Below are 25,639 nucleotides of genomic sequence, written 5' to 3'. Positions count from 1 at the left end.
GAAAGGGACAGCGATGCAAGCTGTGAAGCAGCTGCTGATATGCAAACACCAGCAATGTGAAATTAAGATTTCCCAGCAGCTCTTAAAGTCTAACCTGATGCGCTCTCAGCAGTGCATAAGAGTGGACACGTTAACATTCGTCCGGGCCGCCATTAAGCAAAGAGGTTAAAACTTGCAGAGACATTTGGTCCCTTAACAACTGCTGCTACGCTGCACTTCAAGCAAAACACTTCATGCATCACCGATCCCGAGGATGTGATACTGCTATTAGGTGGACAGGTGCCATTGCCATTGTGTGTCTACAATGTGTGTGAAGAGGGGGTGTCTATAAACGCTGCATCTGTTCAGCAAATCTGCCCTACAACAGCAAATTAAGGAACACTTTAGCCAAACGTCTTTATTTGGTATCTTGCTGTGATTTAAATTAGCAGGTTTATGTCTTTGGACTACATCTCCCTTCTGCGGACAAAATAAAATGTATACTTGGTCGTTACACATACAGGCATTTTCTAAATCTTATTCAGTAAATTCATGTGTATTAAAGTCTTCATGTACACTTACATTCAGTATTATTGATTGGCTTGCTCTCCAAATCTTTCTTCATTTCAAGTCGTTTGTATTCCACTCATTTTTAATTAATTTCAATAAAGAAGAAGAGTGTAAACCTCAGAGTAAAGACGGATACTGTAGATGTAGCCTTGATCATTTACAATTAGGATGTTTATACAGAATTGGGAGAAAAAAACATTACTTCTGAATTCTAGTAGATTTTATATAAGTCTAACATCTGTTCTGCAGTCTTTCTCTTGTACTCACCTTGACCACATACAGTCACGGAGGCACAGAGGAACATTGCCTGCAGTGTGATCAAAGTCATCTGTCTGTACTTAACTCCTGAACAGAAAATGCTTTAAAATCATTATTAGCTTTACATTAGTACTGGTATGTCAATATTTCAGAAACTCCCTTCAACAGCAGTTTGACTATCCCAATCATTTTACTCAATCGCAGATTTTATTCCCATCACTTTCCATCTGAAGAAGCTGAAGAACAGTTACAGTATGTGTAGCTTCTGTGGATTTATTAAAGTTGCCTTAGTAGAGTAACTTGGGGAACACCAGTGTAGTTGTTCGTGATGTATGTTTTTGGTTTTAGAAATTGGCTAATCTTTAAAGTGTATCTAAAATGTGTTTTAGGTTGCATTCTTTAACACCATTTAAGTGATAAAATTCCTCTATTATAGAGAATTGCATACTGAATGTGGTATGGATAGAATTTTATGTAATGGTTTGTGAAATCTGGGTAAAAATCCAAAATATGTGTAGAAATAAGTCTATAATTGTTTTTTGAATGATGAATGAATGATATCTTTATTTTAAAACATTGATGAAAATGACAAGTAAAAACAATCGAATTTTTTATATATACGACCCCTAGCAAAAAGTATGGAATCACCAGTCTCGGACGAGCACTCACTCAGTCATTTTATCATGTAGAACAAACTCAGATAAAGAGCTTGAAAAAAATAATGTATCAGTTCAAAAGTGCAACTCTTTAGCATTCAGAAACACTAAAAGAAATGAATAAAAAACATTTTGGTGCTCAGTAAATGTTATTTTTATAGAGCTAGTGAAGGGAAATATGTACGGAATCACTCCATTCTGAGGAAAAAATTTGGAATCATCAGAAACAAACAAAGAAATAACAAACAAAACACGTCTCTAGTATTTACCGTAATGTCCCGAGTATAAGGCGCACCCGTGTATAATGCGCACCCCAAATTTACTTGCAAAATCTAGGGAAAATTTTTGTACCTGTTTATAACGCGCACCCTAATTTTAGCGCCAATAAATAGAAGAATACAAGAAAACAGAGCTCGTGTACAATAACAGAAATGTCATTTTACTGACTGGTGAAACACAGCACAAGCATAGCACATTGGTAGTTCAAAACATTACAATAAACTGACAATATTTACGGTAATAATATGATTTGACAACTTCTCCAACTTACCAGAATCTAGGAGAAAACAAAACAGATGTGACTTTTCTTTTAAAGGCTGCTGTATAACTTGCTCATTTATTCATCATGATGAAACCATCATGATGAATAAATGTTTCTTCCATGGATTGATACGGTAAAATGAAAGTAAGAACAAAAGTCGGAAATCCGAGAGAGCTCATCGCTGTCAACACGACAGTAACAATAGGAACTATTGTTATTTGGGTTCGAGTTTCCCGAGGGACAGGTATAGTTGAAGGACACACACAGGAAGTCTGTTGTTACGTTTGTTATTGTCCGAGTTGCGGAGCTGCAATAAAGGTTGACTCAAATGAGTCCAAGAAACTAAATTATGTGCTTTATGAAGAGTGAAAAAAGCAGAATATAACACAGACGAAATCATTCAGCCAATTAGAGTGAAGTATTACCGAAATAAAATGGTATCGTCACGTACCGTAATGGTCGGCAACGGGTCGCCGCATACGTTTCTTCAACACAATGTGGCCGTGTCAATGAAAAAAAAATCGGTTTATAGATATATGTAATATATGTACATTTCTGTCTCCATTCATGTACCTGTTTATAATGCACACCATGATTTTACAAGTTGATTTTGGGGGAAAAAAGTACACGTTATATTCGGGAAATTACTGGCTTTTATGACAGCTTGCAGTCTCTGAGGCATGGACTTGATGAGTATTCTTCATCAGTTTGGTGCCAACTCTCTTTGATTGCAGTTGCCAGATAATCCTTGCAGGTCGGAGCCTTGCTGTGGACCTTTTTTTTTTTTTTTTTTTCTCACCACAGGTTATCAATAGGGTTGATATCTGAGCTATTTGCAGGCCATGACAATGACTGGATGAGTCTTTCTCCAGGGAATGCTTTAACAGTTTTAGCTCTGTGGCATGATGCATTGTCATTTTGGAAAATGACTTATTTTTAATTGAAGGGAAGGGAACTTGTGCATTTATTGAAAATTTAACCACAGCCATCTCCCCAGTGCCTTTGCCTGATATGCAGCCCCATATCATTAAGGACTGAGGGAATTTTGATGTCTTCTTCAAGCAGTCATCTTTGTAAATCTCACTAGAATAGCACCAAATATAAGTTCTAGCATCATCACCTTTTGAAGAGTCACGAAACTATATCGGACAAGGTGTCAAGAGTCAAGAATCTGCATTGGACAAGGTGATGACTGGTGATTCCATACTTTTTGCTAGGGGTTGTAGAATGGTAGTAACCATAGTGAACTACAAAATTACAGCAGCCACTAGCCAGTGTTGTCACTAACGCGTTACTAAGTAACGCATTATCGTAATCGGATTACTTTCTTTCAGTAAAGTTGCTATTTTGTTATTGCCTCATAATGTATGTAGAATGAAGAATATTGTAGTCATGTACGAAGAGCATTTTGAATAGAAAAAGTTCTATAGCTTCCCACTACGCGTTCGTTTCCATGGTAACCGCAAGTGTTGTTAATCTCACTTTAAAAAAGTTATTAATTACAGTTACAAATTACTTCTCCCAAAAGTAATTGAGTTAGTAACTTAGTTACCTTAATGTAAGAGTAATTAGTTACTTGGCAAAGTGATTGATGTTACTTTTCATGTTTTTTTTTTTTTTGGGGGGGGGGGGGGGGGTGTCATTCCAACCCAAAAAAAACATAGGGTACATTACGTGAAGTTCAAAGGGTTTTTGGGACAATAGCTAGTGCTGGGCGATATGGCCTTAAGCACGTATCGCGGTAAATTGAGCAGATTTACCTCGATAACGATAAATGATGATAAATTCGCCCAAGCGGACTGTTATATAATTTGAAAATCTGAATCAATGCATGAAATACAGATTAACAGTTTCTTGTTGATTTATTTACCAGCTTTCAATTTAATATGTTTACCAATCGTACATGCAGTCTAAACATTAAGTATTCAAAAATTTATTGTAAACAATAAGAATTCAAGTATGAACATTTATAACAGCTTGAATAACTTGAACAATGTACACTGTCAAAATCAATATGCCTGTGCAAACATGTCATTGTAATACAAATGACTTACAGCTTGAACAGTACACTTCAAAAAGACAACTTATTGTTAATGGTTGCTGTGACATATTTACTTAACACAAGTGTTTACTTCAAGGTTTCAGTTTTTTTTTTTCCCAGTGCATTTTTTAATACATGCAAGCACACATGAACCCCCACACAGACACACATACATTAAAGCTGCATTGATCTAATGACACAGAATTAAGCACATACAGAAAAATAGCTGGGGCCATTAAACAGTCATATTTCAGAGATACACAATAACATGACGTACTAATTGCTAGATGCAGTCCGTGCCCAATCCACTCATTAAGTTCAGCTGTTTCGCCAAGGTTAGAGCCGCTGTCCGACTCCATCACGTTTATTTGTAGCGTTAGCCGCTAGCGTTAGCCACTAGCGTTAGCCTGTGGTTTGGCTAGTAGTAGAAAGCATTGAAAGCATCCTCTTTGGAAATCGTGAGAACAAGTGAGGACAGCGGGTGAAAGCCTGTCTGGATGCCACCAAGAGTCTATTTAATGTCGGGTGAAATTTTTGGCAAACCTCCCTTAAGCCACACTCCATCACGTTTGCTTATAGCGTTAGCCGCTAACGTTAGCCACAGGGCTCTTGTTTGTTTGGCTTCCTGATAACCACGTGACTCCATACGTAAGCACACGTTCTGCTTTCTCAAAGGGGAATGAACATTGCCGAACAACACAGAGTCAAAGCGGGATGAAAAGACTATATTTTCTTGTTTTATTAAATTACCGAATTTACCGTCATGGCCAAAATTACGTCGGTCATCGTGAAGAATTTCGGTGCCGGTAAATTTTCGGTTTACCGCCCTGCTCTAGGCCCTAGCCCAATTTTTTACCCTAAACTTAACTAGACACAGGGGTTTTGCGGATATTGCAATAACTAGATAGCAACCTTTATCTATGTTTGGAAGTCATTTAATGTTGTGAATCAACCGTTAAAGTTGTTAAAATTGCTACTGTTATTGCATTAGTTCCCTGCTGTCTACATTTGACATGTGAACGTTTTAAAACTGTTTCATCATTTAAAGATAGATTCAAGTCAAGAATTTGCCGATTTAGTAGTATTTTAGATGAAAAAGTTACTTAGGTTTGCTAGGAAGGTTCTCTACAACAGTGCCATCCTGAGAAGTCTACTGCTTTAAGATGGCGGCTGTTTACCAACGCTGACGAGTCTATCATTTCGCATCTAGTTCTCTATAGATGTTCTAACGACGCAGAGTCTGTCATTTCGCATCTAGTTCTATATACATGTGATATCTACAGTAGCATCATGTGGGCGTAGTTTGTAGGCTGTCTGCTGCAATCGGTGCAATGAGGTATTATTGGAGCCACATAGCATCGCGTTTGCAACGGCATCACAACAGCTCTCTCCTTGTCTCTCTGACTTTTCTCGCGTCATTCAACCAACGTAGTAACGCATGGTAACGAACGCCTTTACATCCTTAGTAGCGGTAACGGCATTGCTAAGATGAGAAAAGTAATTAATTAGATTACTCACAACTGAAAAAATTAACGCCGATAGTAACGCCATTATACTCTAATGCCGTTATTAACAACACTGGTAACCGCTCATGGTTACTTCCTGTTTTGATCTCGAGTCACACGTGCTAAGTGTTTTGGGACTGAGAAATGCGTGTGGAACGAGGGTACAAATTTGAGCAGAGAGCAGTCACCTGTTGAGATGTGCGAGGAATTCTGTGTGTGTCCATGATTGAACGTGAGTATTTTTACTTCATTCTTGAGGGTTCCAGAGACATGCACGGCCAGTTCGTAGCTTTGCCATTGCAACGGCGGGTAGTCGGCAAACATTGTTTACATCATATTCGTGTTGCAAATTTATGCTGTGAGGTGACGTGTTCGTTTAGCATTTTTGGAAGTGTTATAAGTCCGATTGAGTGTAAAGTGCTTAGTGGCCGCCACATTTTGTGGCCAATTTGACCGCATGTGTGTGGAGGGTGTGCTTCCGGGTTGTGCGCACGCATTCGGAGTGGCGTTGATTTCGACAAATTAAATGCAATTTGTCAGTTTTTTTGTTAGTTTAAGGCTCTGGAGTGGCTAGGCTAGCGCGAGTCAATGGTGGTTGAAATCAACTCCATCGACCCATTAAACCACCGCTAACTCGAAGATTAAGCCTTATGTGAAAAATTCTGATCTTCCCCTTTAAATTCCATTATCACAAAGTCAACTACATGCGGTTACATTTTTCTGTTTCCATTCTTATGTTGAGGTAGCAAAGGGGGGGGAAATTGGTAAAAAGTAACCGATAAATTACTTTTCTAACTTAGGTACTTTGATAATAAAGTAATCAGTAAAGTAACCAGAGTACTTTTTTTGAGACATAATCAGTAATCAGTAATTGAATTACTTTTTTAAGTAATCTGTGACAACACTGACAGTAGCTTCAATCGGACATAATGTGTTTTCTTGATGCCCGCGTGCCGATAGCTCAGTTAGTGTTTAGTTTTGACATCACTGAATTTTCTTTATTGTTAGCTCTTCTTAGCTTTTCCAGAAATATTGCTGTGTTTTATCACGTGAACACTGGTGTTCTTTTGATTAGAAAGTGCTAAATTTTATTTGCGCTTGCTTGATCTTAGCTAGTGTATCTTAGCTGGAGGAATTGAAAAGTTGGCTTGTTCTCATTAAAGTTCACTCGCTAGCCTCAATTGTCACTGAAAGCAAGTTTAAACTGTCAGATAGATCTCCCCATTTGTTCTTTTCAGAAAATTTGACATATTTTGAAATTGAAGTAAAGCTCCCAATTCTAAAATTTAATCTTTTTAGGGTTTTTTTTCTTTTCTTAAATAATTTGTATTCCATTCGCTTTTAGGTTTCTTTGTTACCCATTAACTGAATAACAGCATAAACCAATGGCTAACGTAGACAAGTTTTCCTCATGTTAAATGAATTGCATTTTCTATGTTTAAAGGTCTCATCGGAACACAACTGGACCATTACGATATGGAAGTTATTTTTAAATAGACGAATAATAGATAACATCTCTCTTCTATTTTGATGAAATATTCATCCTAATGATGAATCATCTCATTAACTGCACACACACAATTGTGCATGCGTATGCACTTCGATGACGTTTGCACAATAACTTCGAAAAATCTGCTAGGTTATATGTGACCCTGCAGCTGGATAAAAGTGCTTATGCTCTCTACTTGAGTAGAAGTGTAGATAATTCTGTTATAAAATAAACTAGTTAACAATACGGGAAATGTAGAAGTACTGATTCAACCACTATACACAAATATCGTTAGCCTAGCAGTTTAAAAAAAACTGACAAGCCTCTGTTGACAAAGTGAGGAGTAGACATAACAAGAGACCTTTTTTTTTTTTTTTTTAACTGTAGCAGGAGTACATTTTTTCTTTTAAATAAAATCATAGCTATTTTCCAACAGCATATCAAAAGTGCAACATCATTTATAAAACTTAAGTGTGAGTGTATTCATATTTATGACTAGCATCAAAAATGTCACTCTTTCTGCCGGTATGCAGGCAACATGTTGATGACTCAGCCCATTCATCTTACGCACTCATAAACAGCACTCAACCCATACCTTTTGACGCTTTGCCCTTTTATTCAGCCGATACAATTCAGGACAACCGATTTAAAGACACCACTTAGTGTGATAAAAAAAAGAGTCCTTAAAGAGTTGCCATTGAAGCAAAGACAATATCAGAGAGTTGGAGCGAACCAGAGGGGGCGATACTCTATCCTGGCTGCTCGCAGTACTGGCACTATCTCAAAGGAATCGTTTATTTAGACTTGAGCACCAGTCAAGACATTTATCACCTTCAAACAATAGCAAAGCTCTCAACATTTAACTCCACAGCTACTCAGCACTTCTTCACACTGACACATTTGCTCAGCAGGTTCACATAAAGACATTGCGAATAAAGGATATCATTTTCATTTTTCCAAATTGGCTGTCACATTTAGTCAGATAATGGGGTTTTTAAACGTTGGGGATCCAGAGACAACTTTCAAAGGAGGGCCTCATAATCAGAATTCCGTTTAAACTAGGCATGTGCTGGTATGAGATTCTGAAGGTATGATAATCTTAAGCCAAAATATCACGGTATAACGGTATAACAGTATTGCAATTACAGCTCTAAAATGTGTTACTTTGAGATATCTGTGTTAAAAAAAAGAAAAAAAAAATGTTTTTCCATTGAACAGAATTTTTATTTTTCAAAACATATTAGCAAATTGGAACATAAGAATAATGTTAAGTTAAAATAACAAAATAATTATAATAAATAACTGAAATATTCTAAATAAAATTCAAATTAATGCAGTCCTTTAGGTGAGCCTAAACCCACAGCTCAACATTATTACCATCAGAAAACAAAAACAATTCAATTATTTTCCATAAGAAGCACATGTGTATGACTCGTATCATGTTTACATAATACACACACACTTTCTTTCTCAACACGGACAATTGCCAGAAAGAAAAAAACACCATATTTTACCAGAAGCACTAAACACACTGTAGTTAACTCTCGCAGCCTTTAATTTTGTATAAATGTGAAATCATATTAGAGGTATTGCCTCCTCTGCAGCCACCCTCCGCAAACATGTTTTACATGCTGGTTGGCCCTCCTCCTCTAAGCCGCAGCCGTCTGTAACTTTTCTGTAGCTGAAGTATTCCCATACCAGCGATTGCCGTTTCTTCGATGGGGGGGGGGTTCAGGAGTTACACCTTCTCCAGACTCGTGTAGCACAGCTGACTCACTGACACTGAGCAACAACCAATACGGGAGGGCTGAGCCTTGCAGCTAAAAGCGAGGGATTTCTACCTACATTTTTGGAACATAAAAATAGCTAATACTGTAGGGACGGTATGATGGAAAATTTTGGTTTTGAAACAGTGACGTTTTCATACCACGATATACCTTGAAACCGGTAACCGGCACATGTCTAGTTTAGAAAGTACAATCTGGACCCTTGAATTCCACGAATCAAAGAATTAAAATGTTGCTCATGTTTGAGAAAAAGTCTAGAAGTTGTAACATACCATACACACTACAGTGTTGGAGGGGAAACAATCTGAAATACCATGACAGTAAAGTATTATTTCAAAACAAAAAAATAATAATCAAAACAAGAACTATAGCTTTATTTGTTCCTAGCATTGTTGTTTTCATCAATAATGGCGATATATTCCATTTTTAGCTCGTTATCGTCTCGTCATCGTCATGAAAAAAATATTTCGTTGAGGAAATATTTTCGTTATAGTCGTCGTTGACAAAAACAACACTGCTCAACACAGAACTTAAGTTTAAATCACCAGCCAAAAATACACCTTTATCCTTAAATTTAAATCCTTCATTACGGAAAACACTCTTATTAATAGGACTGCATTTTTAACAAGTCATCTTTTTAAATATAAACAATATCAGAGATGAATCTACCCATAAAATTCATGCCAATGTCAAAATATTTTCTCCCTGCCTCCACATACAAGTTGTCACTTTTCCAAGTTCAGATAGATTCTAAGATTTGTTGGTCACTGAGCTCTCATGACCAATTTTGTACATTTAGATAAGATCGGATAGCGGTCTGCAGAGGTCAAGATAAACACCTCTAATCCAGACAAATGTGCTATCTATCTTTCTCGTCTCACTGTACAAACGCATTAGGCTGTTTGCATAGAAAATAAGCAACAGGATTCTCATGTTATCATTTCCCGGCTTGGACTGAGAGTTTAAAGACTGTGTGGTTCTTGAGATTTCAGTCAGAAAGTCTGGGAACAAATTTTGGAGTCTGATAATATAATTTCTTACCAACAGTACCAAGTTTTATTTTTTGCTGGATTCAACCTAGAGCATATGAATATTTTTTAACTCATTGACAGTGATACAACACATCAAATACAGTGTATCACAAAAGTGAGTACACGAAGAGGTGGGGGGTCGGCCTGTTAGTGCTCAGACCATATGCCGTACACTACATCAAATTGGTGTGCATGGCTGTCACCCCAGGAGGAAGCCTCTTCTGAAGACGGTACACAAGAAAGCCCGAAAACAGTTAGCTGAAGACATGTCAACAAAGCACATGTATTACTGGAACCATGTCCTATGGTATGATGAGACGAAGATTAATTTGTTTGGTTCCGTTGGTCTCAAGCATGTGTGGCGGCGACCAGGTGAGGAGTACAAAGATAAGTGTGTCATGCCTACAGTCAAGCATGGTGGTGGGAATGACCCCCCCCCCAATCTCTGCAGCAATGCTGACAGCACTCCTGTAACGAGTCACATGACATTTTGGAGGGAAAATGACAAGCAGTACTCAATTCGGACATTTAGGTGACGTAAGTAGTTCCCGTGCGGTGTACTCACTTTTGTTGCCAGGGGTTTAGATATTAATGGCTATATTTTGATTTGTTTTGAGGGGAAAATAAATTAACTCTATTACCGTATATAAGCTGCACACAAACTAGTCTTCATTGTGTCAAAGTGTCATTTTGTCAGTGTTGTCCCATGAAAAGATGGTTGGTTGGTTCAACACTGGTTGAATCGTCTGTCAGTTTATTTTGGTTATTGTTTGGTTGCAATCCAGAACGCTGAATGAGAATAGCAATTGAGTGGGAATACACAATTTGTCAACGACATTTGTCTAAATAGAAATTTATAAAAATGTTTAGTTGGCACATAGCCTAATGTCTGTGTGTATTGAATAGACTACATTTCCATGGGTCTGCATTATATTACTATAATTATTTATTACCATCATTATTTAAACATTTTTATTTTAAATTTTTATTTATTTATTTATTTATTTGTTTATTTATTTTGCGGGGGGTTGTTTTGTTTTGTTTTTCGATTATTATTATTATTATTATTTTTTTTTTTTTTTTTTTTTTTTAGAAATAATAAAGCCTGTTGAGTAACCTCTGAGAATTTGAATTTGTGTCTTTGGTTATATACTATATGGTTATATAAAAAAATGTTATATATATAAAACTGAATTTTTCTATCCAGATGGAGGAGACACACTTTAAATATATTAATGTGATTGAGGAATCTTTGAGTGAAGTTTGAGAAAATTCAGGTATCTCGAGGCAGGGCCGAGTGTCCTTTTTTTTCCGAACTCAAATACGGTCACCCTAGTTAAGGTATATATTTATGCTTGAAATACTACAACTAGATTTGAAATAATACATCAATCTGGATCGATATGTTGAGTGGTTAAGCGACGAGCCAATTAAGTCGATCCAAAGCTCTCTTTGCTGTTTTGTTAAATGGTTTTCAATTCCAATGTTTGGAAACTGCGTTGTATTTTCTTTCGTACTTTAGGGGCCATATAACTGTGTTAAATGTGTGCATGATATTGTATTACGGTAAATCAATTGAAGGTCCTTGAATCAAATTGAATTGTGGCAGACTCTGTAATATTGGCAAAAATCATATCGTGCCCAAAGAATCGATATTGTATCGTGTTGTCATGAAACTGGTGATTTAAACCCCTGGCGATTTAGAACTTAATGTATTTTTCGTTTTCAATGAGGCCCTAATACGTCTTGGTAAAGCTGTGCCAATGCATAATGCTTCTTTTCTGTTTTACATTGTATTACAGGATTATTAAGTTTATTTAACCTCAATGCATTTCAGCATGAGCTGCCAGTTGCACTTTACAAGTAGTACATACTGTAGATTTGAAGGCGCACACAATAGAATTCTCCCATGAAAGCCTAATTTGTGCCTTAGCACCACGCTGAGTTTATTTCTTCATCCTGCGCACTTCCAACAGGCTATTAGACGACTGGGGACTGTGTGTTGGCAGTCGTGTCTCTGCAACAACAATATCAACGTACAAAGGACCTCGCTGTATTACACATGCTGGAACAAAGGGCTTTAGCTGACATCTGTCAAGTATCCGCATGCTGCGCCTTCAAAGCTCTTTTCATGGTCAATTCTCACTATCGCGACAACCTCTGCATCCAGTCTTCCATCTTTTTTTTCCCACTTCTCTTGTTCTAATGAAAGCAGAAGCAGAATAATATAATCCCTCCCCCGCGCTCTGTCTTCCCGGGGCTTAGTCGATATGTTGGATTTCGACACACGTGCGCGGCGAGATAATGCAAATGTTTCTATAAATAGGGGCAATAGTGCTGACAGTAGCAGCCTCCCAAGTGCGATAGCTTGGTGTGATTCTCCTCATACGTACACACACACACACACACAGTGCTTCCTCACAGCGATAGTACCCGAACAGCATATAAACACTTGAGTTGCAAAGCAAACACATTATAGATATATGCTGTAGGAGGCTCAAATAAAGGAGTTTTCTGCACAAAGCTCAAACACGTCTTAAACAAACAGCACAAAGCTTGGTGAGAACTTGACAGCTCACACCATGAGAGGTCTATTGTGTGCTAGACAACAACAGCACATGTGCGGCATCAGTGTACATTGAGCTGCACTTTATGGTATGAGTCTAATTTCTATGACATTCAGTTACACTAAAGTTCAAGGAAACAATCTGAACTACAGTGGGGCATGGTGGCTGACTGGTTTACACAACGCCTCAAAGTTCTGAGATCAAAGCCTCAATCCTTGCCTCTTGTCTGCCTGTATGGACCTTGCTTGTTCATGAATGCATTTCAATATGAAGTGGCAGATAAACCAAGAGAACCTAACCCAGCCCAAAATTGAAATGTGCTAACAATAGTTTTTTCTCACAGAAGGTAAAAGGTAAAAAAGCAAATATTGCAATATATTGCATATATTGAAGGACTTCTATTTGACCCAGACTTTTCATTTAAAGCTCATATTAAACAAACCTGCAGAACGGCCTCTTTTCACCTGCGCAACGTAGCCAAAATTAGAAATATTTTATCTAAAAACGATGCAGAAAAATTAATTCACGCGTTCGTTACATCTAGATTGGATTAATGTAACTCCCTACTTGCAGCTTGTCCTAAAAGTTCTAAAAAAAAAAAGGTCTTCAGCTAGTCCAGAACGCAGCAGCAAGACTTTTAACGGGAACTAATAGAAGAGAGCACATCACCCCTGTGCTCCAGGCCCTTTACTGGCTTCCCGTCAAGTTTAGAATTAAATTTAAAATCCTCCTTCTTACATTAAGGACGATTAATGGGTCGGGGCCATCTTATCTCACCGATGTTCTGGTTCCATACCGCCCCAACAGAACACTCCGTTCTCAGAATGCAGGTCTACTGGTAGTTCCCAGGGTTTCTAAAAGTACAGTAGGAGCTAGAGCCTTTAGCCACCAAGCTCCTGTTTTATGGAATCAGCTTCCAGCTAGTATTAAAGAAGCCGAGACAGTCTGTACATTTAAGATTAGACTAAAAACGTTCCTATTCGACAAAGCTTATGGTCAGGCTAGTTGAAATCGGACTAGACTCACAGTTCAGTCTAAGCTGCACTAGAAGCTGGGGAAAGTACAGCCACTGAGTCCTATCACGTTTCTCCTCTACCTACCACTTGTCTTACTTTATTTATATTTTCAAATTTTATTATCTAGTTGACTACTCTCTTCATCACTAGTCACCCGGTGTCCCCTTTCCCGCCTCCCCTCTGGGGAGGGGCTATTTTTCAGCTGCAGCTTCCTGACTATCCGGACGCCTGGCAGGATGGACGTTGTCGTTGCCCCCCCCCCCCCCCCCCCCAACTCATCTGGCTAGCTAGATTGACCTCTTCTTGTTCCCTTACTCTATTGCATCTTTACAAACTCCATCTGCTAATTCCCATTAACAGTCCTGGTGCATCATGTCTATCCGTACTGGGAGTGGATCTCTCCTGACTGTGGTACTCCCCAAGGTTTCTCATTTTCTCCCAAACAGCTTTAGGAGTTTTTGGAGTTTTTCCTTGCCGACGCGGAGGGTCTAAGGATGGGCGATGCCCAGAACTTGACCTTTACATATTTCATCTTTATTTATTTCATCTGCTGTTTCTGACTGTGTATCATATTGCCTCTGCAAATCCCTTTGAGACAACCTTGTTGTGATATAGGGCTATTCAAATAAAATTGAATTGGATTGAATTGAATATTTCTTCTTGTAAAAAAGTAAACAAGACCAGGCACAATATAATGAGTTACAGTGACCCATTTTTCAAAACTGAGATTTCGTAATAATCCAAAAGAGTACAGTTCCACCTTTCCATTGACATATGAACTACAGTGGTAACTCTACTTACGAAAGTCCCTACAAACGTTATTTTCAGGTTACGACTGGTTTACTGTATTTTTCGGACTATAAGTCGCAGTTTTTTTTCATAGTTTGGCTGGGGGTGCGACATATGTGTGAAATTATTAACACATTATGATATCATTTCACATGTTATTTTGGTGTTTTGGAGTGACACTGATGGTTTGGTAAACTTGTTAGCATGTTCTTTATGCTATAGTTATCTGAATAACTTAATAGCTATGGCCACGTTCTTGTTCTGCCTTTGGCAATGTGTGTTCAATTGTATTATTGACTTTTTTATATTGAAATGCATGCTTTTAGTTTTCGGCACTTTCATGCCCTAGTGGGGGCGCACTCGCACTTGTTTACGTGAAGAAGAGCGCTCACACGCCAGAAGAAGACTGACAGCTACGCAGCATCTAAGCAAGTGGGCGAGAGAGCGAGAGAAATACGGCTGCGAACCTACGTTCATTGTTTATGCTTGTAAGATATCTCTACAGAGGCAACGCCTGTGTGTATCATCTTTTCTGTTGTTGTTGTTTTGTGTTTTCCACCCGCGATCGGACACCTAGAGCCAGTTGTGTGGTTATTTGAACGGTTTGCTAATGCTACGAACGCATGCTAACCGTTTGTGGCATTGCTGTAATAGCAGTTAATTATCATTTATTTACGTTGATGTGAACCTGTTTAGTATTGAGGACAAAACTGATTTGTATTATTTCTATTTTTAGTTTCACTCTTCAAATGATGGTGTCATAACGACGACCAAAATAAAGTCAGCAAATTATATGGACGTCCAGCATCGTCATTTGGGATTTTAGCTCGCTGTATAGCCAGGACCGAGCCATAGCGTCCTGGTGAGGACAGTATATTCGTATTTCATTGTTCATGCATCATGTAACATTATCATACTGTACACTTATTCAGCATGTTGTTCTCTATTGTATTTTTATATTAAATTGCCTTTCAAGATGAAATATCTGTTCTATGTGGATGGATTTTATCAAGTAAATTTCCCCCCAAAATGCAACCTATACTCCGGTGCGACTTATGTAACTTATGACTTAATTAAGAACATTTCTGACAAACAAGTTTTTATAAAGATTAAATGTAGAAGCTTTGTGCTTAAAATAAGTCTGTTAAGCTTATTTTCAGCTATTTATTTTTCTTATTTCACGAAATCTGAGTAAAATTTACTTGAAGCACTGGCAAATAATTTCCCTTATTTCTAGTAGATTTACACTAATTCAAACCTTTCTTTTCATAAACTCCAAAAGAAACATTTTGAAAACTTCCAGAATAAATGTCTGGATTTTATTAGCGAATTTAAATGGCAATATTTGAACACAAATTTGTATATTAACATACAAAGAAATACAAAATTGTTAATCATCTCTTTACTATCCAGGAATGCAAAAAAATAAACATTTGTCTTAATACCACTCAAAAATGTCTGTCTAAATAAATTAAATATAACAAAAAAACTTCTTAGTCAGGGAATAATAAAAATAAAAAAATTAAAATTGAGCCTTCCTTCAGGAAAAAAACTACTGCTTTTGTCCTCAAGCACAGCCAAACTCAACAAAAATTGAAAGCTCCTTTTGGCTGCTTTAAGAACACATAAGCAAAATAAAAATGAAAATTGGGAAGAAGGGGGTAAAGCTTGGTTCACTACATTTCTTACAGCTGAGCAGAGTTCACTATATTTCTCCATTTTAATTAACGTTAACATAGTAGAATACACATACAGGAGGACACTTCTCCTGAAGCAGGTTCCTACTCAGGTTGGCAAGTTCTCACAGCTTAATGTAATGGTAATGCAAAACTGTAATGCAGGTTGGACTCTCAGTAGCAAAATTAGTGGTGTGTTTTCCACCTTAACAACAATGATGTTTCACATCACTTAGAGCGACTGCTGGCTGAAAAAAAAATCCTAATATCCCTCCTCTTCGAAGCAGGCAGAGGAGGCGGCATGTTGACATGTAACGTAATTCTGTACTGTGAGAGCGTGTCGGTGGGGCCAAGTCATCACCCAATCAAACATGCGTTTGAGGAAAAAAAACATGGACTGGCTTTTTGTGTCACGAAGAGTGAGATGGGCGATAGGTACCATCGATCTCGAGAAAGATGACATAGTGTTGCTCGAAAAGTAAGATATATATATTTTTTTTTGCATATTCTTCTCTTGACTACTTCATTACATGTACTAATGGAGAGGTTAGGTATATGTAATGATTAAAATGTGTTTGGTTGTTGTTTTATTCCGGTTTTACCCCAATTATAAAGTTTTAATGTGGCGTGTCAGTAGTGCTTGGAACGGATTAGGGCATTTACAGGTAAAACACGTCTCTATTTACGAAATTTTTGGGTTACGAGACTACTTCCAGAACCAATTAATGTTGTAAGTAGAGGTACCACTGTATTTTGCTATGACATTTAATTTCGGAGAAATTGTGACTTGAGTTTGGGTGGGCCATAAACCTTAGATTTCCAAAATTAGGAAACAAAGCAGACCTAATAATTGTTTACAACAACCATTCACTTGTCCACAGCAACCGGCATATTAGTGTTTTTAACTGTTGCTCCTCTTGCCCACAAGCAAGGGCATCAAGCAGTGGTACAGCTAAAGATCACTCATAACTCAAATTTTGGCTCACAGCACAAAACAATTAAAAAAGAAAAAACCTCAACCAAGCAAGCATGTCCTGTAAATCACACTCACCTTCCAATTCATGATGGATGACGTCCGACAGATTGGGCTCATCGCCCCACCAGAAGATCCAGAGCTCCTTGGCATCGGGTTTGATCTTGCGGCGCCACACGCACAGCAGGTTGGCTTGCACACAGCGCATGAAGCTGCGCAGCACTGGGTCATCCTGAGCTGGCGCTGAGATCACTGGGCCGTACTCGCCGCTGCCACGGAAGTTGTAGCAGCGCCATTTGATACCCGTCAAATCCGCCTAATGAGAAATGAGAGGGGGGTGATGATTAAGGCATTATACAGCATTCATTCTTTTCATTCATTAGCAATTGAGGCATTCATCTTTTTCAAGTTGTTATATTAAGGACTCCAGCAGCAGGCATTTGCTGTTCATTGTTATTCTTCTGAATGAAGTGAAATGAGTGAATGAAGTCAAATCAAGTTTTTTTTATATAACCCTAAATAATAAAAAATATTCCAATAATATTTATATTATTTTATTAACACTTTTTAAATATTCATTTATTCGCAATATAATTTTAAACTATGAAACAATTTTGCAGATCTCTAAATACTCGGAACTTTGGAAAATGTATACTGTAATGTATATCCAGGTAAAAATAAGTGTACAGTAATTGAAGTGGGTGCTGTCACAATCCCAAAAACTAATGTCGTGGTGCCATCTAAAAATTACGTAAAACAAGAAGAAAAAAATGAAGAACTACCATTGTCAATAGTTTTACAAATAAACTTAAAATTCAGTGACCATTAGAGATTAGGGTTGGGCATCTTCTGAATTTGATCGGTTACGATTTCACGTTTCGATTCCAGTTCCAAACGATCCTAGATTCCGATTCTTTTAATAGGCAGGGTCAAAAAATTGCATAGTTTTTATAATTTCTTAATTTCTCGATTATTTTTTTAAGTTACTTGAACTTTCAATTAATTTTGCAATGTATTTCTCACAGGGCTATTTCAACTTATATATAAATTAGGGCTGTCAAACGATTAAATTTTCAAATTGAATTAATCACAGCTTTAAAATTAATTAATCGTAAATAATCGCAATTCAAACCATCGATAAAATATGCCATATTTTTATGTAAATTATTGTGGGAATGGAAAGATAAGACATAAGACGGATATATACATTAAACAAGCTGTACATAAGTACTGTATTTGTTTATTATAACAATAAATCAACAAGATGGCAATAAGATTATTAACATTCTGTTAAAGCGATCCATGAATAGAAAGACTTGTAGTTCTTAAAAGATAAATGTTAGTACAAGTTATAGAAATTTTATATTAAAACTGCTCTTAATGTTTTCGTTTTAATAAAATTAGTAAGATTTTCAAACAAATTTTTTGTGAAATTTTCAATCAAAAAATAAACTAGTGACTCGCCATTGTTGATGTCAATAATTACACAATGCGCATGGTGCCGAAACCCATAAAATCAGTCGCACCCAAGCGCCAGCAGAGGGCGACAAAACACCAAAAAACACAAGTAACAAATGGACATGACACTGTGCTGTCATTTTAATCTGTTTGAGCGGGGCATGTGCGTTAAATGTGTAAAATATTTTAACGTGACTAATTTTAAAAATTAATTACTGCCCGTTAACGCGATAATTTTGACAGCCCTAATATAAATATCAGTCTTTGAACTTATGATGAAGTTTCTTTCCATAGGAGTGCACTTTCACAAAGATGCTTCAAAAAGCTCACAGAGAAAACATTTACACATATTCTTTTGCCTATGTTTTAGAGTGTCTAATGCTGCAGGCATTTATTGTATTGCATTGTTTGTTTTAAGTGGTATTTCTACAAGTTAGTTAAGGGCTGACATCTTGTTCTGTCCCTTGATCTTAATTTGACTACTTTTTAAGTTTGATTTATTTCTAAACTGATATATTGTTCATCCGTCCACAAGATGTCACTATTGTAACTCCGGACTCCACAGTTTTTCTTTGGTTTTGCTATGTTTTGTTATTTGCGCTTGGCTTCCACTACTGGTGACTTACTGGAAGAAGACGGCAATTCGTTTTGCCTATTTTGCATATCACTTTAGCACTACACATCGTTGGGGACCCTTAATAAAACAAAATCTGTAAATTTTCACATTTTAGCAGAGGGTCTGATATTTATCGGTGTGTTTATTCTGTTACTTTGTTGTTACTTTGTGTTTATTCTGTTACATTTATGTGAAGCAAAGCAACACATTTTTGTGCTAAGCTAAATTAGCCACTTTATTGGATTTGCTTATAACGGAGCTAGTCTTCATGAGGCTTCTTCTTCGTGGTGTTCGTCAGCTATTTTTCCGGTCGGCGGTCGGGGCATCGAAACTCAGAATCAAAATTAAAAAATTTGAACGGTTCCGGGAGAACCGGAGTGTTAGTCCCGGATCCCATAGTTGCTCAATGCCCAACCCTATTAGAGATAGACCGATAATCGACCGGGCCGATTATCGGCGTTGATATTTGGAAATTTGGCGTATATCTGTATCGGCCTTTTTTTTTTTTTTTTTTTTTTTTAATTCAACCGCCCGATGTGAAAAAAATCCATTTAAAACTGGGTTATTTTGGCTCAGATGCAGCCACATCTCTCTCTCCTGCCTGCTGTCTCCTGCATTAGTATTCACCCCGTCCTCTGATTGGTTAAATCGTAAATGGAGTTACACTTGTATTGCGCCTTTCCACCTTCTTAAGGCCCTCAAATGCTTCACACTACATCCTCATCTACCTACCACCAGGAGCAACGTAGGGCTTAGTATCTTGCTCAAGGATACTTATACAAGGTCATCAGGGCTGAGAATTCAGGGAAAAATTCATGGAGCCATTATCTAAGTTTGTATTTAACTTTACAAGAGGTGCTGCTGAGTCTGAGAACTCCATGTATTTTGTTGTATTTTCTGTGAACCATTTTCGGAGAGAGCTATTTATTTAACCTTTTATTCAACTTTATAAGAGTTCTAGGAAATTCAGGCAGTTGTGAAGTTATTTTCTATTTATGTGATTTAATAAACATGCTTTAGACATTCCAAAGAAGTTCAGTGTTTGCATTATTCCATTTTTTTACGCCGATTTGTACACTTGTACTGCAGATGAATATCAGCTCCAAAAATTGGTTATCGACCCCTCTAACTACTAATACTCGGTATCGGTCCTGAAAAACCCGTATCGGTTGATCCCTAGTGAACATATCTATCGTAACAGAACTAATGTAAAAATCTCATGAAATAAAATGTTAGGCAAATTCCATGATTCATACTTTATTTGAACTCCAATCATAATTGGATATGGGATTTTTAAAAAGAAGGTGATAACAATAACTTGCTAAGATTTTTGACTACCCCATCCAACATGGTGTCAAAGTTGGAAAAATATTTCAAAGATTCACCATTAAAACAGGTTTAATTCTATTAACATTTTGAAGTTTATTTTGAAATATACAGTATATGCTGAGAAAACTAAACATTTATTAATCAACATACAATATAAGATTTCTCCCCTCCCCTCTGGAGAAAGATGCAGTTTCCTCAAATTGAATACAACAAGAGCCAGAGCTTCTTCACCAGGCTGTCAAAGCCTTTACCCCATTCCCACGCATCCCACCCAGGGACTGAGACTGGAATACACACATACACCCAAGTGAGATACCCCTACTTCCTTCCCCTTTGCACACCACTCCTTCACTGTTTGCACGACATGTCTGCAAAAACCTTGCACATCATGAATGTATTGTAATGTGACAGTCCTTTTTTTTGATATTCTGATGTACACGTTTTTGTTTGATCATTTTTGCCGGTACATGAAGTTGCTAAAATAATTTTCACAGTGAATATTTCCAATAAAGCATCTTATCTGCTCCATTTTGACCTGGCCCTTTCATTTGCAATGTTACTTGCGGCTTAATGCCCGCTATGTTTTTTTTTTGGGCAAACAATTTGTCACTATGGAGACTAAATTTGACAAATTGTAAAAAAAAAAATAATAATGTTTTGGCATGCTCACAGTCTTATCATTGTGCTGAGTAGGGGTGGGATCCTCGGGGTCCCTCACGATATTTGATACGATTTACGATACAAGGCTCACGATAACGATGATCTCATGATATGGCGATACGTGCATTCGCTGCCACCTCTTCGACTTCAAACAGATTGGACATCTATGGCGGTTAGTGGCAACCAATGAGTTTATTTTTGGGGCATTTCAGGTCATTTGGTGTTGATTTTCAGTTACTTCCTGTTGATATTGGGGCATTTTTGGGTCACTTCCAGTCAATTTAGGGGCATTTATGAGTCACTTCCTGCTGATTTTGGGTTACAGAACAGGAAGTGAACCAGGAATCTCCCCAAAGGAATAGGCAGTGACTCAAACTCAATAGGAAGTGGCCTGTAAATGCCCTAAAATGTACAGAAAGTGACCTGTAAATGCCCCAAAAATCGGCGCGACTACAGCAATAGCAGGTGACTCCGTGCCGGATCCAGCCTCTGCTCGCCAGATCCATATATCAATCACGCCCGCGAAACGTCAGTGCGCCAGACGCGGCGGGGATCATTCAATTCAATTCAATTTTATTTGTATAGCCCTATATCACAACAAGTTTGTCTCAAAGGGCTTTGCAGAGGCAATATGATACACAGTCAGAAACAGCAGATGAAATAAATAAAGTTCAAGTCCTGGGCATCCCGAATCCTTAGACATCAATCTGAAAGTCCAAACCCGATAGCAGGTGACTGTGCGCCGGATCCGGCGTCAGCTCGCCAGGTTCATAGAGCAATCACGTCTGCTGAACACCTCAGTGTGCCAGGGATCATCAATCTGACAGTCCAAATGATAGGTCACGCACTGGTCCGAGGCGGATCGTGCAGACAGGACGCGTTAAAAATCAGATTTTTAACGGTCGACTTGTGACGTCACAACAACAGCACGCACCCTGAAGGCGGGCACCCGGTGCGACACTAAACAGGAGAACACGCGGGATTCAGGACATGTCATCTCAGTGTACGGAATTATTTATGGTCAGTGCTTTTTGAAGTCACTTTTTGACTGGTAAACAAGTTACTCAACTGAGCGTTCATAAAATGGCCGGTGTATTCAAGAGATCTGCCATGTCGGCACATTTAAGTAATTCAAAATTTGTTGCCTAACAACATATAGTGGGAGAAAGCATTTACTCTGTGTTTGATGTAAATGATTCAAACTGAACCCCTCCTCGTGTTTGTGTATTTGTGTCACTGCCTCGATTGCACAGATGTGTGAGCCTGAGACCAGGTCCCGCTGATCATCATCAGCAGCTTTCTTAAACCGGTCCTTGGCCTCACATCATTGCCAACACACCTAAGTGACCTTCAGCCAACAAAGAATCTTGTAATCCTGATACTGAGCTCATTTTTTTACTATTCCCCTGGATCCTGTACTGCTTGCCTACCAGAACGCGTGCCTACCCGTTCACCTATTCTATCACCAAACTGCCCGCCAGATTCTTCGGACACTATCTGCCGCACCCTCTCATCGTCAATAAACTCTTGTTACCACTGCCAGTTTGCCTCTGTCTCTGCGCTTAGATCCCCTGTTACCCCAGAACCTTAACAAATACTATGTTGTTTACAGTCAAAAAATGGGTCATCTTTAATGTGGAGTTGCTTGTTCCAATTAAAATATTTTGACAACAATCACGGCCCTTTGACGTTTACGTCACGCGCGTTGACGTGATGCGTAGTCAGGTTTTTTTTTTTTTTTTTTTGATGGTGAAAGTCAGAATCAGCCTTACACAGGTGAACATGCAGGATTCAAGACACATCATCTTGGTGTACCGAAATTTTATGGTAAGTGCTATATTCAAAGTCATAATTGCCTTTTAAAGTCACTTCTTGACTGCTAAACAGTTATTCAATCAAGCGTTAATAGAATGGCCAATTCAGTGATCTGCCATGTCTGCAAGTTAAGTAATTCAAAATTTGTTGCATAACAACGTATGGAAGGAGAAAGCATTACTCTGTGTTGCTGTAAATGTTTAAATGTTTGAATACCATTATTGAAACTGAGCCCGTCCTCCGTGTGCATTTGTGTCACTGCCCTAATTGCACAGATGGGTGAGCCTCGGACCAGGTACCCCTGATCATCGTCAGCAGCTTACTTAAACCAGGCCTCACATCATCTCCAGATCAACAACTCACCTACAGGTATGTGACTTTCAGCTAACAAAGAATCTTGTCATCCTGATACTCAGGTCATTTATGTGTTTTCCTCCCGAGATCCTGTACTGCTTCCCTGGCGAAATGCCTGCCTGCCCGTTCACCTGTTCTAATACCAAATCCCCAACGGATTCTTCAGACACTATCTACCCCTCCCTCTCATCACCAGTGAATTAGGTCCCCCGTTATCCCAGAACCTTAACAAATACTATGTTGTTTACAGTCAAAAAATGGGTCATATTTAATGTGGAGTTGCTTGTTCCAATTAAAGATGTCCTGATCGATCGGTCGATCGGGTCCGATCACGTCATTTTCATTGGAATCGGCAAAAAAATATCGGACATGCCTTTTTTAATATATATATATATATATATATATATATATATATATATATATATATATATGTATATATGTATATATATATATATATATATATATATATTTTTTTTTTTAATTATTAAATCATTTTCTAATTGTCATCCGATGTATCCGAATCGGCAAAAAAATATCGGACATGCCTTTTTAAATATATATATATATATATATATTTTTTTTTTTTTTTTTAATTAAATCATTTTCTAATTGTATTTAACGTTACAGACAAAATGTTTTACACTCATCCAGAGTCTTTAGTTTTGGCTTAAAGTAGGGCTGTCAAATTTATCGCGTCAACGGCGGTAATAACATTAAAAAATTTAACGCAATTAACGCATGCGCTGCACTACCCATTCACGCATTGTCACGTTCAATCTATAATGGCACCATATTGCGTATACATAGAGCTAAAAGGCAACGTGAAATGAGTAGAGAGAATTTTGGCAGCCTTTGAAGCCTTTTTTTAATTGACTAAAGCCTTACAATCCCTCTCTCAACGATTAGAAATATCGTGGGAAGCAACGTGGGGAAGAAAGGTAGTGGTTGATCTTTTTCTTAACACCCTATTTTATTTCCCAACGTTGAGAAGATGTACCAATTGGTACCATTACGCACAGTCATGGTTGCACTTCCCATCATGCATTTGGGCAGAAGTTAAATGGCTGCAGTATCATTTACTGAAAGCTCATAAAAATCCACTAGATGGCAATATACAAAGTCGCATTTATCCTTTAAGAATTATAAGTCTTTCTATCCGTGGATCCCTTTCACAGAAAGAATGTTTTTAATGTAAATGCCATCTTGAGGATTTATTGTCATAATAAGCAAATACAGTACTTACTGTATGTACTGTATGTTGAATGTATATATTCGTCCGAGTTTTATTCATTTTTTTCTTAATACATTGCCAAAATGTATATGATCGGGAAAAATTATCGGGAATGATTGAAATTGAATCGGGAGCAAAAAAAAGCAATCGGGAAATATCGGGATCGGCAGATACTCAAACTAAAACGATCGGGATCGGATCGGGAGCAAAAAAACATGATCGGAACAACCCTAGTTCAAATTAAAATATTTTGCGAAAAAAACAATTGTATGTAAAAAAATTATGGTGCATTAATATGTTAGCATTAATAAATGGCATGAAAAAGAAGTGTTATCATTATTGCTTTTAACAGACAAATTTGATTTGCAATATAAATACATTACAGTACGATACATTGAACAAAATGGACCCCGAACTTAATACTGAAAACGGTCTTGATACAAATCTGGCCCAGATTGGGTAAAGTGTGCCACATCCGGGCCATACATTAATGTAGTGTGTGCTACCTTGGACCAGTTCTGGCCCAAAACTGGTTGCTGATCCAGCAAGTGAGTCCCTACAGAGTTTGGGCCATTTTTCAAAAGGACACTGGGGCAGATCCGTTTAGCAAAATTGGGCCGAAATATATCACAATTTCAATATTTTTTCACACTCCTCGTAGTGAGAATTATTTTTAGGGGGATCTGGTAAACCCAGTATTTACTTTTAAGTAGACAAATATACATTTGCTTTCATTTTCTTTTGTAAGTTATAACATCCAATGAACTCCTTATTCTTATTATTTACTCACTGAACTGGCCATGCACTTTCAATGTCAGAAATACTACAGTTCAGGATGTAATGAAGAAGTGGTACAATCACTGCATTGTGGAACTAAATGTCTATTAAAAAATGTAGAAATGTACTCCTTTACTAACAAGTGGTTAGCATTGAGTTTTTCCCCCCCCATTGTTACAAAATTGGCTGGTTTTACTGTCGTTAGTAGCTTCGTTAGTCGTAGAAGATGCGGGAGGTCTATGATGTGTGCAATTTACTAAAATTATTCACTTGCCAGAGGTCTTTTGTCTTAGAGTGCCATTTTAGTAGTGTATTTATTTTCCTACATGCGGGATGATATATAGCAAGCACTAAGCATGAATCAATAACGTGAGTGCGGCGAGGCTTTTACACTGCAATAGCACTGTTGTGTTTCACGTGAAAAAAAAACATCTAATGCGATCAATAACTCCTCGGAGGACATCCAATAATGGTTGGCTACTTCCTCTTCAAATTCACATGTACACACAATGTCTTGCTAT

The 25,639-nt window shown here is 37.7% G+C and overlaps 1 protein-coding gene across 4 annotated transcripts in view; it reads right to left on the bottom strand.

Annotated features, from left to right (window-relative positions):
• LOC130905435 (mediator of RNA polymerase II transcription subunit 13-like) overlaps positions 1-25,639 on the bottom strand; it is a 225,407-nt gene that overhangs the window by 129,537 nt on the left and 70,231 nt on the right. For all 4 annotated transcript variants that reach the window (XM_057818833.1, XM_057818834.1, XM_057818835.1 and 1 more), the window contains exon 2: positions 16,957-17,194. In XM_057818833.1, coding sequence (XP_057674816.1) covers positions 16,957-17,194 — 238 coding nt within the window. The remainder of the gene's footprint in view (positions 1-16,956; positions 17,195-25,639) is intronic.

Source organism: Corythoichthys intestinalis, chromosome 17, assembly GCF_030265065.1.
Source record: "Corythoichthys intestinalis isolate RoL2023-P3 chromosome 17, ASM3026506v1, whole genome shotgun sequence".
Taxonomy (NCBI): domain Eukaryota; kingdom Metazoa; phylum Chordata; class Actinopteri; order Syngnathiformes; family Syngnathidae; genus Corythoichthys; species Corythoichthys intestinalis.
Note: the sequence above shows the minus strand (reverse complement) of the source record. Positions and strands in the feature narration are given on the sequence as shown.